The sequence below is a fragment of the Excalfactoria chinensis genome, chromosome 1 (assembly GCF_039878825.1).
Source record: "Excalfactoria chinensis isolate bCotChi1 chromosome 1, bCotChi1.hap2, whole genome shotgun sequence".
In the NCBI taxonomy this organism is placed as follows: domain Eukaryota; kingdom Metazoa; phylum Chordata; class Aves; order Galliformes; family Phasianidae; genus Excalfactoria; species Excalfactoria chinensis.
In genome coordinates this window covers 11,606,627-11,623,857 of record NC_092825.1, presented here as the reverse complement: position 1 = coordinate 11,623,857, position 17,231 = coordinate 11,606,627, and the positions used below count along the sequence as shown (strand labels likewise).

General features: G+C 34.9%; 2 protein-coding genes across 3 annotated transcripts in view; one reads left to right on the top strand and one right to left on the bottom strand.

Moving 5' to 3' along the window:
- FBXL13 (F-box and leucine rich repeat protein 13) overlaps positions 1 to 17,231 on the top strand; it is a 70,159-nt gene that overhangs the window by 24,384 nt on the left and 28,544 nt on the right. For both annotated transcript variants that reach the window (XM_072342736.1, XM_072342727.1), the window contains exons 10-12: positions 10,221 to 10,273; positions 12,353 to 12,453; positions 15,455 to 15,584. In XM_072342736.1, the coding sequence (XP_072198837.1) occupies positions 10,221 to 10,273; positions 12,353 to 12,453; positions 15,455 to 15,584 (284 nt within the window). The remainder of the gene's footprint in view (positions 1 to 10,220; positions 10,274 to 12,352; positions 12,454 to 15,454; positions 15,585 to 17,231) is intronic.
- LRRC17 (leucine rich repeat containing 17) lies at positions 1,731 to 15,720 on the bottom strand. Its single transcript, XM_072342747.1, has 4 exons — positions 15,525 to 15,720; positions 7,704 to 8,575; positions 3,888 to 4,043; positions 1,731 to 2,671 (listed from the first exon to the last, which is right to left on the bottom strand). The coding sequence occupies exons 2-4, from the start codon at positions 8,455 to 8,457 to the stop codon at positions 2,268 to 2,270; spliced, it is 1,314 nt and encodes a 437-aa protein (XP_072198848.1). The 5' UTR covers positions 8,458 to 8,575; positions 15,525 to 15,720; the 3' UTR covers positions 1,731 to 2,267.

Genomic DNA, 17,231 nt, shown 5'->3' with positions numbered 1-17,231 from the left:
ATTTGTGGTCTTCAATCTTATTTCACTGCTTTTCCAACCACAAACCTCCTGCTGACCAAAGATCATAGAACTCACACTCAGCTTTCCTCCTATACTATTTTCTTGGATTGCCTTTCCCTCCTCTGACTTTGGCCTACCTCAAGCTTGTTGGTTTTTTATTTTTTTTTTTTTTCCCTTAACACTGACTCTGTGCAGAAATTACTCTGACATGGTTTTTAAACTCATTTTTTCCTACTCAGCTTTTCTCTCTTGGCTGTATCGCTGCTAACAGATGTTCTACTGTGGTTCCATTGTCTGTCCTTTTCAATCATTCCCAGTAGTTCAATTCTGTACTGAAAAAATCCTCCAGAATTTGAGAGGAGGAGTTTGTTAGTTAATGCTAACCATGATAGATTTCTTTCTTTTGGCACTTTTAGAAGTTTCTAGAAAAATAAAATGTCCTATTCAGTGAATATTATTGCCCAAATGGGAATTTCAGCAGTGTTTTATGTTTCTTGGATTATTGTTTAAAAATTAGGATAATGCTTAGGATATTCCCAGGAACAGAGAGAGAAGTAATATATTGTTGCATTTTCTATGCAATTTTTTAAAGGTATATGCAGATGTAATGTCTAAATTATTCAGTTTATCTCTACCATTAAATAGATTTAATCCCAATAATGGAGGATATGAACAAATACAGTTAAAACATGCTATTATTTACTTAAGATTTTTTTTTTTTTTGAATTTTTACCACATTTAATTTTTTTCTGAATTTTTCCTTGATGCTCTGCTTTTATTTCATGCAAGCTTAAAAGTGCTGGGTACTTTGTGTTACACTTCTAAACCAAAACATCTGACTTTTTGGGACATTTGTGTGAAGAGCTTTAAAAGAGCAAGATTTCTCCCTGGAACGTTCCAGAATTTCTTCCATGATGGCCAACAGATGTTTAAAGTTTTGACCCCGAATTTCTATCCTGCACTGCATATTTATTGCTTGATCTAGGATTTTCTTGAGCTAGGAATACTGAAGTTTTAATCCAGCATCCCCTACTTGTCTGGGGAGTTACTTATCCTTTCTGTGTGTGGAAGAGTTTATATCTATCTTTAACAGGCATTAGGTCTAGTTCAACATTTAATGGTGCAGAAATTATAGAAAGACAGAAGCATTAGGTAAAAGCTAGTAGGAGTCTTTCAGTAAAAATAGCTCTTTTTGGTAAAGGAATACATAGCAAGGAATTTTAGAGATACTGACTGTTTAGCCAGAGCATTTCTATGGCTTTATACTAGAATAATCACAGGTTTTTAAGAATATATGTTCATATAAACAGCTGTGCGATGAAGAAATACTATAATGTGCATTTTTACTAATGAGTTTTGGGAAGGGTAAGCTTTGAGAGTATCCAGCTCTTCTACAAGTACTCAGATGCATACTTACCTTCAGTTTGCATGGGCATCATCGTGTAGAATGCATACTGCTGCTGCCTATGTGCTCCTCTTCAACTAGAAGGGAGGTCGAGTAAGCTGATACGATGACTAAAATGAGTCCTAGGAAGGCTTCAGCAATATGAGCATGTGGAACTGCATCTTGGGAACTGTGTCTTGGCTGCTCCTATTTTCAGGCAGCTCAGGTACAGAAGAGGCAGAAGCTGGATTGTTGAGTTAGGACTGAATAGGAAGACGGGTAAATCAGCAAATAGAACCCAGCTTCTGGGTTTGAATGTTAATCAGTATAACAACTACCATTCCCGTTTTTCTAGAACTGTATTTAAGATTTAAGTCTTCAGTTTTTTGTTTTTGCTTTTTATATACAATAAAACAAGAGGCGGCTGATACAAAATCATCAAAAATGTTTTCTGGGAATACTTTAGGAAACTGATAGATACAAAGAACTGGCAATACATTCATGAAAGTTGTGTGTTGGTCACAATCCTGCAGTGACTCCATGTCAACACATAAACTGCATTCATACATAATGTCCATGCACAGCTCCTCCCCACCACGTCTACTTTTGGGTATATCTATTTTTACTGCATACTTTTGAATTTCTACCAGAATATTTCACAAGAGTGTGCAGAACAAACAGTCAGAAAAACTACTTATTGAAGGATTCTTTCTAACTAATGCCATTCTGTACTAATTTACTGCATTAAACAGAAATCCTTGTAGGCAAATAGTCTTGCAATCCGTATCATTAACAAAAATGTAAACAGCGTGTTGGGTTCCTTTTTTTTTCTGTCAGAGTACCAAATATTTGAATTTACTGGGAAAAAAAAAAAGTTTCCTTATTAGCCTAGCACAGTGACAATTACACTGTGCTTCTTAACTGTTTGAACTGACTTTTCTTTGTGTCGTTCCCATTCCTCATCGTCTTTGTCCAGATCAAAAGTTTCTGGATAAATGGGCAGCTTGTCTTTTGGGCACTCCTCGTAATAACTCCGAACATATTTTCCAACAGACCACCCTTTGTATTCCTCAGGCATTTTGCATTCTAGGCCATTGTAGTGGACGTTGTAGTGATGCTTCAACCAGTAGAAAAGATAATGAATGTTGTAATCACATCTCCAAGGATTCTCTCTCAGCCACAGAACTTTCAGAAAGTAAAGATCTTCAAGTACTCCATATTCAAAATTCTGCAGGCTGTTGTTAGATAGATCCAGCTCTTCTAAGTTATTGAGCCCTGAGAAAGCAGCTTAGCAAAAGAAAGATATCTATTTGTAACTTGTAAAGGTGAATTAGAAAAGATACGCTTATCTGCAACTTTTTCATAACTTTGTTTCTTTTCAAGAAGGGCTACAAAAAGACTTTTCCAATACGGATCTTTAGAATATGGTTTGTACCCTGAGTATTGACTTATATTGTCCTGAAAATGTCCACATTAGAGTGGTTGTACCGCTGATGAAGTTGTAAAACACTTAAGAAAATGCACGAGTGTGGTATAGTGCCAATGGAGATGAATGAATATTTGATTTACCCATAGAATTCCCATGTTCTTTCTGCGACACAGAGTAGAATTCCAGGATTTTATTGCATATTATACAAAAAGTGGAGAACTAGTTGTTTGAATATATTTGTTTGTGTTCATGTAATAATAAATCAGGAGCTTAATAATACTATTTCTGAGTCATATTTCAGAGAGCACTTCGTACTTTCTGCAAGTTTTGTTTTATGATAGAAGACTAATTTGAATAAGAATGTTGCTAAACCTCAGAAATACCCTTCTACTGATAGAACCACTTTCTCTTATTAAACCTCTAAAATACTAGTAGAGAAGACTCTATTGCTTCATTATTATTATCACAGTATCACAGTATCACAGTATCACAGTATCGTGCGAGTTGGAAGGGACCTTAGAGATCATCGAGTCCAACTCCCGGGTTTTGAGCTCTCCTTCTGTCTGCTTTCATAATGAAAAATCAAATACACATTGACAATAAGCAAACTGCTTAACAAGGTCACTTGAGGTCTAATAATACGTAAGAGTAATTATGTGTAGCATTTTTTGAACAAAAAGAATTTTAATTCTTTTGGTTTATCTATTACTTCATATCCATTGCAATTTAAAAGCAACATTCATTATATTACAGCTTTTTTTTCAAACTGAAATCATAATAAAGGGTATTTAACTATTTGGCACTTTGGAAAATGGTTAGCCTTCAGTCTGCAGAGTTCTATTTTTGCACTGGCTGACTTTGTGTTAAAGGGCTGCTGAAATCAGTCAGTCTGCATTGACTTGACAGTATACACATTTCGGTACAAACTTTTGTGAATTGGATGCTACAAAAGGTTAAATTTGCACCAACTTCTAAATTTTTAGGTCCTTTTTTCTTGCACTTTTGTATGGCAGAGACCAACGTTTACAGTCTATAAAAGACAACTGTAAAATGAATAGTTAAAATTATTCTTACCAGGATCAATGTAAGTTATTCCGTTACTGTTTAGGTTTAATATCTTCAATTCACTGATGTCTTCAAACTCTTTGGGTCGTAGTTGTCTAATTTTGTTGTTGGACAAATCAAGTTTAACTATATCTGGAGGTATGTTACCTGGGACTTTCTTTAAATCTTAAAAAATGGAAAAGAGAGAATTTGTATCAGTTTTAGGTTATTCTCACTGCTTAGGTTTCACAATTACACACAGAGCTTTGTTGTTCTCACATTCTTTCTTTCCCCCTTTTTCCCCCCACTGCTTCTATCAGTTTTTTTTTCAGTTTCTGACTTTGACTGCCTTTTTCTTTTCCATCTTTACAATTCATATGAAAGTTGCTTTCTTCACCATTGGTTATAGCAAAGCCTCATTTGGTGTTTTATATTTTTATTTTAGTAGTACCATATAATTCGTTTGCATAGGAATGGCACTAATGACACTAATGAAAGATATGAGTGCAACATGCAGATAAACAATACGCAGAGCAAACAAATGTTCACTGCTATGGGAACATGTTCCATAATGAACTTACAGTGTGCTCTATTACACCTTTTGTGTTGCCAAGAGGTAAAATTTTGTTAGCAATCAAAGTGGTAATAATCGTAGTATTTAGTAATATATATACTTATAATTGTACTTCTATAATTATAATTGTTTATTATTCATAAAAATATATCTTTTGTTACAATACTTGTAATTATTATTTGACCAGGCAGCATAGTGACATTTCAAAGTATTCTCTCTCTCTGGTTCTTTACGCGTATCATTGGCATTTCCAGCATGTCTCAGTCATTATTTTTAAAAGTTCCTTTTAAAGGCATTACAGAAAGAACAGCTTCTAGATTGGTAGTAAAGGCATGTTCTTGAGAAGTGCCTGGCATGGTCTGAATCTACTCCAGATAAAGTTAATAAACCACATTACCAGGCTTTCTGTCTACTAAATGTAGCATTCTAATCCTAGGCTGTTAAGAGTAAGATGAGTGGTAGTGCCCCTTCTTTAACCATCTTTAGATAAAAGGATAATTCCTGGTCTGTGCTGAAATTGGTGTCGTCAGTACACTTCAGGATTCTGAAGATGTCTCAAGCATTCTTGAGACTAAAGCAACACATCATAGACTTCCTGCCTTATATTTGAATTTCAGTAGAGCTTTGGTATGATAATACCTGTATTATAAATATGTAAATGTTATAAATGCTCCTGTCTGCTCTGGTTGGAATGTTTCCTGCTTGTGCAGATGTCAAAGTTTAGAGTCTATTTATTGCCAAATGAATGAAAATAATGCATGAATTTATAGACATTAACATATTCTTCATGTCTGTGTTCTAGAATACAGATTTTTTCAGCTGTTTTTGTAAATTCTGATTATTTTGAAGAAAAGCAAACAACTTCTTTGTTGTTGTTGTTTTTCTTTTTTATAACAGTCAAGGATAAAGGATGTTTCTGTTCTGAAGCGCTGTCAGTTCTGGTGTATCACTGATGTGATGATATACGAATAAAAAGTTCTTCCAAAAGGAGGATATATATATATTTTTATATTTACTTTAAATAAATGTTTACATTTTAAGATGTTTATTCCATGAGCTTTCTGGCATCAACTAAAAGATAATGACCTGAGGGACAAAGTGCAGGTCTTGTCATTTCTTTATAGAAGTGCATAGTAATGCTATTCTGCTTGTCGTCCCATCCCCTCAATTGTAAAGAAATAATGAGTTTCAGCTGCTGGGGGCATCTTACAGGTAATAAACTCTCCCCCTGCTCTGAAATCTTGTTCACATGGATTTAGAAGAAATTTTATTTTTTGCCAGGAATTTGAGACCATCTTTCTCCTCTTTCTGATGAAACTTCCAGTGAAATTGTGTGTCTGCTGCACAGTAATCATATGCAGGGACAGATAAGTACGATGTTTTCATCAAAGATTACCATATATTCATAAATCCCTTGTTTTCATGAGATATGTTCATCCAGCTGTCAAGCATATGCACAGTAGATCTGGTACTTCCTAAATGAGACTTAGTGTGTGTGTGCTAGGCATTCAGGAAGTCCAGGGGTGATAAGCTAGCTCTTGACTGAAGGAAGGAGTCCTGTACCCTGTAGTACCCTTCTGTGGGTGCTGAAGTAACTTTATTTTTGCCTTATTATTACTGAAGTCAGTAATTTATTTTTCAAATTCTGTGAAGCTCCCATGAAGAGCAGACATGACTGAAGGTCGCAATGGAGTTAGGGAAAAAAACATACATAACATTTTTCTTGCTGAAAGTTTTTGAGTATACTAATGTATTCAGCCCATCTCTTCTATACCACTGAATGGAAAGAGATAAAAAGTCAGTCTTACATAAATATCTATATTATAATAAATGTATATGTAGAATATATTTATGTACATTTATAATATATGTGTAAGACACATATATAATCATGTATGTACATAATAATATACACCGCATTTTGCTCAGCTTTTGTTCAGCACTGTTTTCTAGAAACATGAGGTAATTGATGATGTAATTAAGATCATTTGAAGGATAGTTAAGATCATAATTTGTGTCTAATAATTAAGTTCCTATTTACAAGGAGAGGAAAAACAAAGGTATATTAAGAAATTAATGTGTTAGCCAGTAAAAACATAAATCATTAATTAAAAAAGACAATAAGAGAGGAATTTAGCAGTGAGATAAAGGTATGTATAACAGACAAACCACGTCATCAAATGCTGAAATTTCTAATTCTTTATATTTAGGTAATGTCTCCAGCACTAAAGTTCAAGAAAAAGAACTCAGTAAGAGTTATATAAGTCACTGTTAACTAAAGAGAAGTTTAGCAAACACATTGCGAGATACAAGTAGACAAAACATACTGCGGTGATCTAGTTTTGCAGGATATACTTTACAAAAGTTGGGAAAATAGTTCTCCCAATTTGGGCTACTTCTGGCAATGCTTTTTAGTTCACATTTTATAATGTTAAAGGACAACTCTCTTCAGAAATGTTTTGTTCCATGTTTGTTTTTTGTTTTTTTTTCATTGTGGTATAAAATATGAGAAATACAAAGCATGAATAAATGTGCATTTTTGTATTGATACATGCCGCAGCTGTTTTACCCTTAGGGCTTAACTATGGCTTTTAGGATCCTGACATGCATTTGCGAATTGAATGGATCCAAGAGTCTGAAAAACATTTCTTAAAGACACTTCAGATTTGAAGTGTTTGTTGAGTACTGAGAGGAAGAACACAGGGGAGATATTTCTCTATGAAGAAAAGCATACAATTTCTTCCTTCAAGAAGAAGAGATCTTGCAAAGTACATGTGAGGCTGTGGTGGCTCTTCTTTGCATTTAGGTTCCTATGGGGTTTGTTTGCACAGTTGGCTGGTCCAGTCCTGCTTCACAGTTAACTTTTGTGAAACCTTTGTGTTTACACACTGGAGGGGTTGAGGGGAGCAGGAAAGGAAATTTGCTCCATGCTTCTTTTTGTCAGTGCAGCAATTTTGGGTCAGCTGTAGTATGACTGATTAGTATGCTTGACATTGTAGTATCAGACAGATGAGGTGCTGATGGTTCAGTAATTTAAGCATAGACTTAATTTAACTCCAGTTGATTTTCTTTGGATATGTTAACAGAGAACTAAGGAACATTTGTGAGAAAAATATTTGTGGTAAAGAGACAAAAATTAAAATATTTGTTAAAGAACGTCAAGCAAGAACTGTTGCTTGGTTTTGATATGGATTTGTCGTAATTAATATGTGCAGCAGTAAGGGGGCTAGAATATGAAAATAACTGATTCAGTTAGAAGAACAGATACAAACCTTTTCTCTTGCAGTTCAGAGTTGGTACAGGAAACACATACATGTGGCACAAAGAAGAATCAAATTCTGGTTTGGTAGCTTCAGGCTTCTGTCTTATGTTTTGGGGATCTTGCCGGTCCTCTTCGCTACATAGCTGTTCAGCTTTTATCTGTTTTAGCTTCTGATTTTTCAGTTCTATTGGGTGCACACACTTGGCATAGTTTCCCAGATTTCTGTTTGTTGGAACTTGTAGCATTGTAACAAGAGTTTCTAGTTCACAATTGCAGTGCCAAGGATTATCATAAAGACGAAGGTAGTTTAGACTGGGCGTATAAATAAAAATCTCCTCGGATAAACTCTTAATTTGGTTATGCTGGAGTAGGAGTGTGGTAAGTTTGTTCAAACCAAAGAAAGCCTGGCTCTCAATTTTTGATATATCATTCTGCTGTAGATCCAGACTTTTCAATACTTTATATTTAGAAAACATATTATTCTTCAATTTACGAATCCTGTTTCTTGCTAGCAGCATGTGCTTCAAATCCTCAGGCCAATCAGGTGCCACAAAAACCAATTTTCTTTCCTGACAATCTAGATATTTCTCATGAAGGTAAACATATATATCACATGGTTGGCCCTGGGCATTGCGTTTAACGGTGCTAGATGCTCTTCTTAAGATGTTTTCCCTTTCGTTTTTTCTCAAATTCCTATTCCTTGTCTTCCTAAAGTCAGCTGCTTTACAAAGAAGAAGTAGCATTATAATAGTAACGACTTGCATCCTGACATTCAGCTTGCCCCACTTGTTTTTTTGTGACAACTGCGAGAGAAGAAAATGTTTGTTGTCTTAATCAGTGTTGTCCAGATCTGAATAGGCCCAGCTGGGGTATGTGGTATCCCTGTGTTGGAAGAAAAATAAAGTATTAGAACAGATTAAATAGGCTTTTTCAAGGAGGCTTGTGCATAGTACATATCTTTCAATAAAGTACTCAGTCATTACTTGGAACTTCGCAGTTACTTTGAAAATGTATTGTCCTTTTTCATTGTTTTTACTATCTGTGATCTACTGTTGTTTATTTTGTTAAAAAATGGAAGATTAGGCAAACTGTTTGACAACTGACTTTTGTCACAAGGTTCAGTGTTCAAGAAATGCCATCAGGCTGAATCTTTGTATTTAAATTCATCTCGGTAGATAAGCTTGAAAGAGGAGCTCGAGGCTGGTATTTTCCAGCTTTCTGGGTAGGACCTACTTGATGTTCCAGTAGGAACAACATCCAGTTGAATGTAGAAATTGACCTCCATCCACTGTTTCTATCAAACTCAGAATATTAAGTGCACTTGTTTTCTGGTTGACTCCCATTTTATCCCAACCAGCTCTGGTACTACCAGGTGCCTCTCATGGCCCATGTCAGGTAAATAAAGTTGCATAATCTGCTCTGTGAAGGACCAAAATGTAGTAATTTTCAAAAGCATATGAGGTTATTGTGTCATCTGAGGGTAGGCAGGATGCAAAGAAACCTGAGGAACCTGACAGTGATCTGCTTCAAACTGTCAGGAATCTGTAATCCCTGTCAGGGATCTTGGGGGTTTGAGATCCTACCCTTGTAGCACAGACCTCTGGTTGGACTAATGCTTGACTGCAATTGAAAACTTGTATTTGGCCTACAATGTGAGTGGTTTTTTTAAATGCTTTTTATGTTCTTCTTTTAATTTTATGCACATTTAATACTGCATTTTCTATGTTTGATATGTGTATCATGCCTACTTCTTATTTTCATTTCAGTTTAGTCAGATTGGTTATTTTAAAGGTCAGATTAAGGCAAAAAGCATTTTTACATAATTACCTTTGAGGAGAGACTAAGAATTTGGCAAAGTGTAATTGGGTTATCTAGATTTACCTGTGATAGAGCACAGCACAAAACCATGACACAAAGAAAGTGGTTGAGAGGATGGGTAAGGGCTGCTTCTAGTGTCAAACGTCCACATTTCATTATTTAGTTAAAATTTCAAAGATCTCTGCAAAATAGATGTTATAAACAAGAAATTTAAAGAGACACAGAAGTGAGTGTCTCAACTGTATTATCCTGAATTCTGTAACTAACTGCTGAAGATAAGCAGAACATTTTGTATATTTAGTCTAGTTGCTTCTCCTCTATTTGTCAAAGGAAAAAATAGTTCATATATATAGTCAAATAATGGTACCATCGTGTAACAGTGGGATGGAACAGACACATTTTAGATAACTTAACTCCATCATTTCCTAACACTAAATTGCTTAACTAGAGAGCTTTCTCATCCTTTGGTAATGTAAGACAGAAAGCAGCTTGATTCATAAGCCAGATATTAGTCGATGATGTGTTAAGAAGACATTTTTCCTCTGGACAACTTCAGCTTTGTATACTACTTCTCAGTAATCTGATACTGCAATAGTTTCAAGTAGGATATTAGTCTACATGGACTGAAACTGTAATAGAAATACTTAAGTTTCTATGGCACTCAGAGAATTTGAACTTTTAACCTTCAAAATGCCTTTGTTTTTTTTAGGTGAATGTAGGAATTTGCAAGATTTAAATCTCTCTGAATGTCAGGGATTGAATGTAAGTAACACAGACTTTATCCACATACCTCCTACAGATGAAGCTGGCAAGTCAGCCTTCCACTGTAATTTTTTCATATGAATAAAAAAATAAGAAACTTTTCAACAAGTATCAAAATTTGACAGTAATTATTTCAGGATTATGTTGCTTGTCTTGGTCTATCCAGTTATCCAGAAGCTACAACTTATACTACGTGAACCTTGTGAATAAATATGTTCTTGTCATGTTCAGAATGCTCGTTTGGCATGGTCTTAAAATTGCTGATTATATGCAATTCACACCTGAATTCACACAGCAAAGACCTGAACCAGGTCCTAGATTTGATTAATTTCAGCACGTCTCTGCAAAGAGTAGAAAAAAAGTGCAACCCTTCTTTAAAATTTCTCTCATCTTTTTAACGGGTATTAGATGTACTTGCTTATCTGGGTTACGTTAGATGCTTCGTTTGTCATAGAATTTGGACTATTTATTCCAAAATATTGTTAGAATTTTAACTATGCCTAGTAGGGCAGTGGCTTCTGACCCAACCATTACATAGTGAATTTTGAAAAAAAAAATAAGGAAAAAAAAAAAAAAAAAAGAAGAAATCAACAGTAATGACATAACCACTGTAAACTTCCTAGTAACATATTCTGGCAAGCTCGGAGGACTGGTGAAACTGGAGAACTGTTGACATTTGGAGGTAGTAGATACTTAACAATATTTGCAAGGAGGAAGACATGTTGACCCTTTGGGGATGTCAGTTGCCACAAGACAGCAATGGCACTTAGCAATATTGGTGACAGTTCTTTGGCCTAGCAGTCCAGGCAAATTTTCACTCACTTTGAAATCCACTTATCCAGACTATATTTTACCCATTTGGCTATAAAAGATACTGCGTTGAAGGCCTTGTAGTCAAGGTACACAAAATACTGTTCTTCCCTTATCCAACGATTTTGTTATTTCATCATAGAAAACTATTACATCAGTGAGGAATGTTTTGTGCTTATTAAATCCTTGCTGGCTGTTTCCTGTTACCTGTTTATCTTTCATTTGCTTGGTCATGGCTTCAAGGACGGTCTGCTAAATAAACTTCTTAGGGACTTTGGTGAGGCTGAAAGTCTCAGAGTTTCCTGGATCCTTCTTTTTCCCCTTCCTGAAGGTGAATGTGACAATTCCTTCCTTCCAGTCATTCGAAATCTCCTTTGTTACTTAGATCATTGAAAAATGAGTGAAGACTCAGTGAGAGTGAATATGTAAATATGATATGCTTCAGTAGCAGATGCAAAAGGCACCACATGCTTAATTGAACTGTATAGTGTTAAACATTTCCTTGAACTGCAATGTTAATGTTATCATACTTCATGTGAATAAAAGTAGTATCATATGTTTCTTAGTATTCTGCTTAGAGATTGAAGAAAATGGCTTTCATGTGTAAAAATAAATATGTTTTGAAAATACTTGTTGAGGAGAGGTTTTGTTTTTGTTTTTGTATGAGGGTTGCTCTGCAAGTAATGGCTCCTACTTTATTATGCTGGTGCATGATGTCAGAGGCAGTAGTGGTTGAAAAATATCCTGACAATATCCAGTTATGTTTTGTTGCCATTTGACACATTATAGCAGGGGGGCAGTCTGACAGAATGGTGTCTGATGTGGAAGTGCATATGAAGCCAAAGCATGTCACTGAATTCCTCCATGCAGAAACAATGGCTTCCATTGACATCTCTGTCAACTTTTTCGAATGTTTATGGAGATCAAACAGTCAATGTGAGCATAGTGACGCGGTGGGTAATGCATTTCTGCAGTACAATATTGGCAGTAGGTCACCCCTGTTGGTGCAGGTTTTTACAAGCTTGGCATGCAGGCTCTTGTTCATCACTGGCAAAAATGCAACATGCTAGTGGCAATGACCATATTGAAAAATATTTTGTTCTTTGTAGATGAGAATTTACAGTAGCGCTACTGCACTCTTTGTAAATGTTTCCATGGAAAGAAATAGGAAGCATTACTTTCAGAGAAATCTTACATACGTAAAAATATAAGATAAACTAATGCAAATATAATTTTAATGTACATCTGGATTTTTTTATTATTATTCAGGATGAATCAATGAGAATTATATCTGAAGGCTGCAGATCTCTTCTCTATTTAAATTTGTCATATACAAATATTACCAATGGAACACTACAACTTTTGTCAAGGTAAAGTTAAAAACAGACGTTACAGTATTTTTGTTTTACTCATACAGTAAGCTCATGTATTGTAGAAATACCCTTTGAAAAAGATTTAGCACATTCTGTCTGTTAGAGAAAAGTTACAAAACACTCAATACATTTCACTTAGATGACAATTCTTTTTTCTTTTTCATGTTTTATTATAATTAAAAATATATGCCAGGCTACCCTATGTATTTCACAGATTTCTGCAGAAAGAGAACATGGTAGTTAAAATATTTCTGTGTCATGTCCAGCTATTCCTGATGATACAAGAAGTTTGCACAAAGGAATGTTTGTAAAAATTCTTTTTTTTTGTGAGAGAAGATTATGGGTGGGTCTATTGTGAGAGCCAAGTAGTTGTGTGCCAACTGCAGAAGAGTTAATTCTAAGATCTAACTTGGAAGATCAGTGTATGGAAGACAAATAGATTATGTTGTTAGAGGTCTGTCACTCCTATTTAAATGTGTCCCTCTATGAGACATGAAGATTTGGTGAATTAGAGGTTGGTTGCTGCATTAGAAGCTGACATCATAAAAAAAAAAAAGCATGGTGGTCAAGGATGTGCCTCCACAAAGATGTACATAGATTTTGAAGATAGATGTACATTATTTCTCTTTCCCATGAATAAAATTAATGCCGTCCTTTCAGCAACACCCCCACAAAGTCCAAAGTTCTCTTTTTCACTGTCATTGCAGTTTTTATTCTTATTTCTGTGTGCTGTATTTTCATATTACTAACACATGCTTTGTCAAAAATTACTGTTGAGTGTCTCCAGTCTTGCCAGTCACGTCTTCATCAATATGATTCTCATCATAATCTGTGTTTTGTCCACGTTGGCTGATATTTTGTCTTTTTACATTTCCACATATTTCTGTTGTAGTTTGGAAAAGCTGTTCTATAGGTAATTCCAGCTTTTGTTATTCTGGTTATCTAAGTATCCTATTACTACCAAGAGTCAGAACCATGTATGTCTTTTGATGTGTAAATTACGTTTACAAAAGCAAAATGTCTCCAGAGTAGACAAAGCTTTCAATGCAATAAAATGATTAAAATAAAAAAGGAAAGTTCTTCACTGGTCACATACTAGTATATAAATTGCAGTTAACGTCTACCTCATAAATAGTATATTTTCCTTTTCACACATGAAGCTTCTGGTTAGACAGTATAAAATACCACTCTTTCTAGAGTCTATTTTTGGACAAAAAGCAAAGCTCACTGTTTCCAACTTTACAAGGAAATACAAAAAGCTGCTGTCGTGTGAAAGACTTGCTAGAAGACACGTTTCATAAACACTTCATGTGCCATCTGAAAAGGCACAGCTCACTGGTCTTGTGTAATAGTTGGAGTAGTACAGAGTTCTCAAAGGTGGCAGTATTGTATTTTGTAGTACTGCACATTAGGTTTACTATTGGCTATCAAATGTCCATTACTGGAACAAGGAACCAGTGTAGGTTGAATGTGCTGAAAGCTATCTGGTGATTTTTGATTCTCTCCTAATTTTCCATACTTTTCCTCCATACTGACTCTGATTACTGGGTACATTTTCCCTCTGAAAAGTGCTTCTTTTTATGATAGGCATATAGGCATGAATATTAACTATTAAGAATAAGCATGAGATGGTGATTTTATCAGATTGCATTAAAGAAATGATCCTGATAATTAATACCAAATTAATTAAAAAACAACAAAAAAAGCATTTCTGCAGATTTATGCAAAACAAGTATTTATATGGAGTTTCTATTTAATTAAAAAAAATAAGCAAACAAAAAACAAAAATAAAAAGCAAAACAAACACATAACCTCGTGTTGTTCTAATATCTGGTCTTGATTTACACTGCCTGTCTTCTTTAGTGTTTTCATGAAATGTAACCTTTCATTTATTTTTAAAAGATTCATTATTATCATTTTTAAAAGTTAACATTATTTTCCAGCTTCCTATATATATATATATACATCTATATACATATATGTGCGTATATTTGCATTTCAGTTCAAGTTACTATGTTTCCCCACTGTATATGGAAAGTATAAAGTCAGCTCTGAAAATCAATACCACTCCTTAGGTAGTTAACTCCTCAGTGGGTGTTCCTGAATTTCTTCAAAATGCTAATTATTGCTGACTTGCAGAACTGCAGCGCTGTATGCCTCCAACTAAATATCTACCAGAGCAGTTGGTCCTAATTCGAGGCTCTTATTTTCTGTATACTTTCATTTGTGGTGCTTGTGGCAATAGTTATTTATTCCAGTTAGAAATTTACTTCAGTAAAATGAATGGTTTTCAATGTGCTAGAAACCAAATCTGCAGATGGAAATTTAAATAAATTCCAAGTATAGATTCTTAGTTTTTACAGAGTGCTGTAGATTAACATTTTCCATTTATACAGTTTACTTTCTTTTAGCTGACATTCAGTATAAAGCAATGTTTTCCAAAATAACTAATAAAAACATCAGATATGAGATGTGGGTATTTAATTCACTTTTGTATCTCTATCAGTTTTTCTGTTTCTTTTAGTAGTATTCTTCTAAATAACTGTAGGAGCAGAGAAGCTCTAACTGTACGTTTTTGTTGTTAATGTCTTTTGATAGAGCTCTGGTTTTCATTTCCACCAGGCACTGCTTGTAAAATCAATGGCAACGACAGTCCAGCCAGCTTGCACTGAAAAGCCTGTTAGTTTTCAAAGTATGCGCACAAGAATCACAGTTAATTACAAAAGTATGGTTTTGTAGTTATTCAAAATAGCTTTAAAATGGTACTGTTTTCATACAATGAAGTATGTTATATGATAATGCTATTCTCCAATACACCGGAGTAGAAAGTGCAGTGGAATAAAAGAGACTTTTAGCAAGAAGAGAATTCTATTAAATGTCTAACACAATTTCTTCACAGTAAGTTTCAGAGTAGTTTAGCTCCGCTGTTTTGTCTGTTTCTGATTCTATAACGTACTCTTCTGATAATTTTCTCTCTTTTCCATTTTATCCTGAAAAGGAACTTTCCCAATTTGCAGTATCTGAGTTTAGCTCACTGCAGAAAATTCACAGACAAAGGTTTACAATACCTGGGCACTGGCACAGGATGTCACAAGCTCATCTACTTGGACCTTTCAGGTTGCATTCAGGTTTGTCCTTCACGTCTTTCTTCCATTCTGTGAAGAAGAGAATCCTTTATATGACTGGCTGCATCCTGCATTCATGGTATACTGAAGTAGAACAAGCACTGCAGCAGCCTTCCAGGGTTTTGAATTACACGACTACAGCTGTTTAAATTTTACTGAGGAATAATAGCACTATAGGTTTGGACCGCGTCCAACAAACTGTCAGATCTATAAACAGCTAGTGCTTAGTGCATAATGAGAACAAGGCTTGCTTTTTGTGGCCATAAATAACTAATTCTATGTTATGATTAGTTAGGGTTTTAAATCAGGAGATTTGAAAATGCAGTTTTTACTAACGCGTTAAAAATAAAGCCACTGTGCATTGGAAAAATGCAAAGCTACACTTGAATTTCTGAAAAGGAAAGTAATTCATAACTAATCTTTCATTACTACTTTATAATGGTTTAAAATACACTGAAGTAGTGTTTATAATGGTAATCTAAAAATAGTTAATGTTTTGGATTATTTCAGTCTTCTACTAAAATTCTAAAGATGCCCAGTGTTCTAGAATCTGGTACTCGTTTAGATACTTTCAAATATATTCTACATCTCAAGACATAATACAAAAGCAATATGAAACACTAAACTATAAGGCAGTAAAAGCCTGCCAATGTCTCAATAAAAGCTCCCACAATACATTCTTGTTTACACCGATAGGCTTCTCCAAAGTACAAAGTACGTGGAAAATGGAAAAGAGACGGAGTCCGGCAAACAGAATGGTTTAGCTTCCCATTTGACAGAATCTTTCCAAAGCCAAGGATGAGGGCAGAGAGGGCAGCAGCCTTCTGATTGCTTTTTGCTCTGAGTGTCTCTTTCCTGCTTTTTCAAAAGTGCAATCATGAGCTGTAGGGATCTGCCTTTAGAAAGCATGATCTAACAGCAGTCAGAGAAAAGTGGTCATCATTGAACTAGGAAAACCACAAGCTTTCCACTTTCCAGAGGAATGAAGTGGGTTTGCTCACCAGTGTATTTGAGAGCTCTGAAAGTCATTCCACAGCTTCCTCCATTTTGGGTTTCCCTCTGACTCTGGAACAGTATTTAATGATCTTGACTGAGCAATTAAGTAAACAACTAAAACCAAAAAAGAGCATCAAATTGCATCACTGTTGCTGAAAGTCTTTCAATAGGACAGAATGGTGGGTGTTTTTTTACCTCATTGGGTGAACTAAGTAAAAGGGAATTTCTGTGCAGATAACATTTCAGAATTAGGAATTAGACCAGAAAATATGTTCTGTAGAACCCTGTTTTTTTTCCTTCATTTTAACATCACTGTTCTTTTTAAATGAGTTCCTATATTACCCTTACTATTGTAGTGCTCAAATATCTGTTTGGAAAACTCATCTGTCAAATGAGTGATGACGCTAATGGTCTTAGAGGTGGCAATTTGGGGACCTGAGCATTTAAATAACTCATTAAAGCATAATTAGGCAGAAAAAGTAGGTATTAAGCAAACATTTTCTAGACTATTGTAAAACACGACTGCTTTTCTTCTGATTGACCATTAATATAATTCATGGTAATAATACAGGGCAAATTTTAGCTATGGCTTTTTTTTGAATAAAATTTCTGAAATTAAGGTTGTGTCTTTATGACATGGATGGTAAACATTTT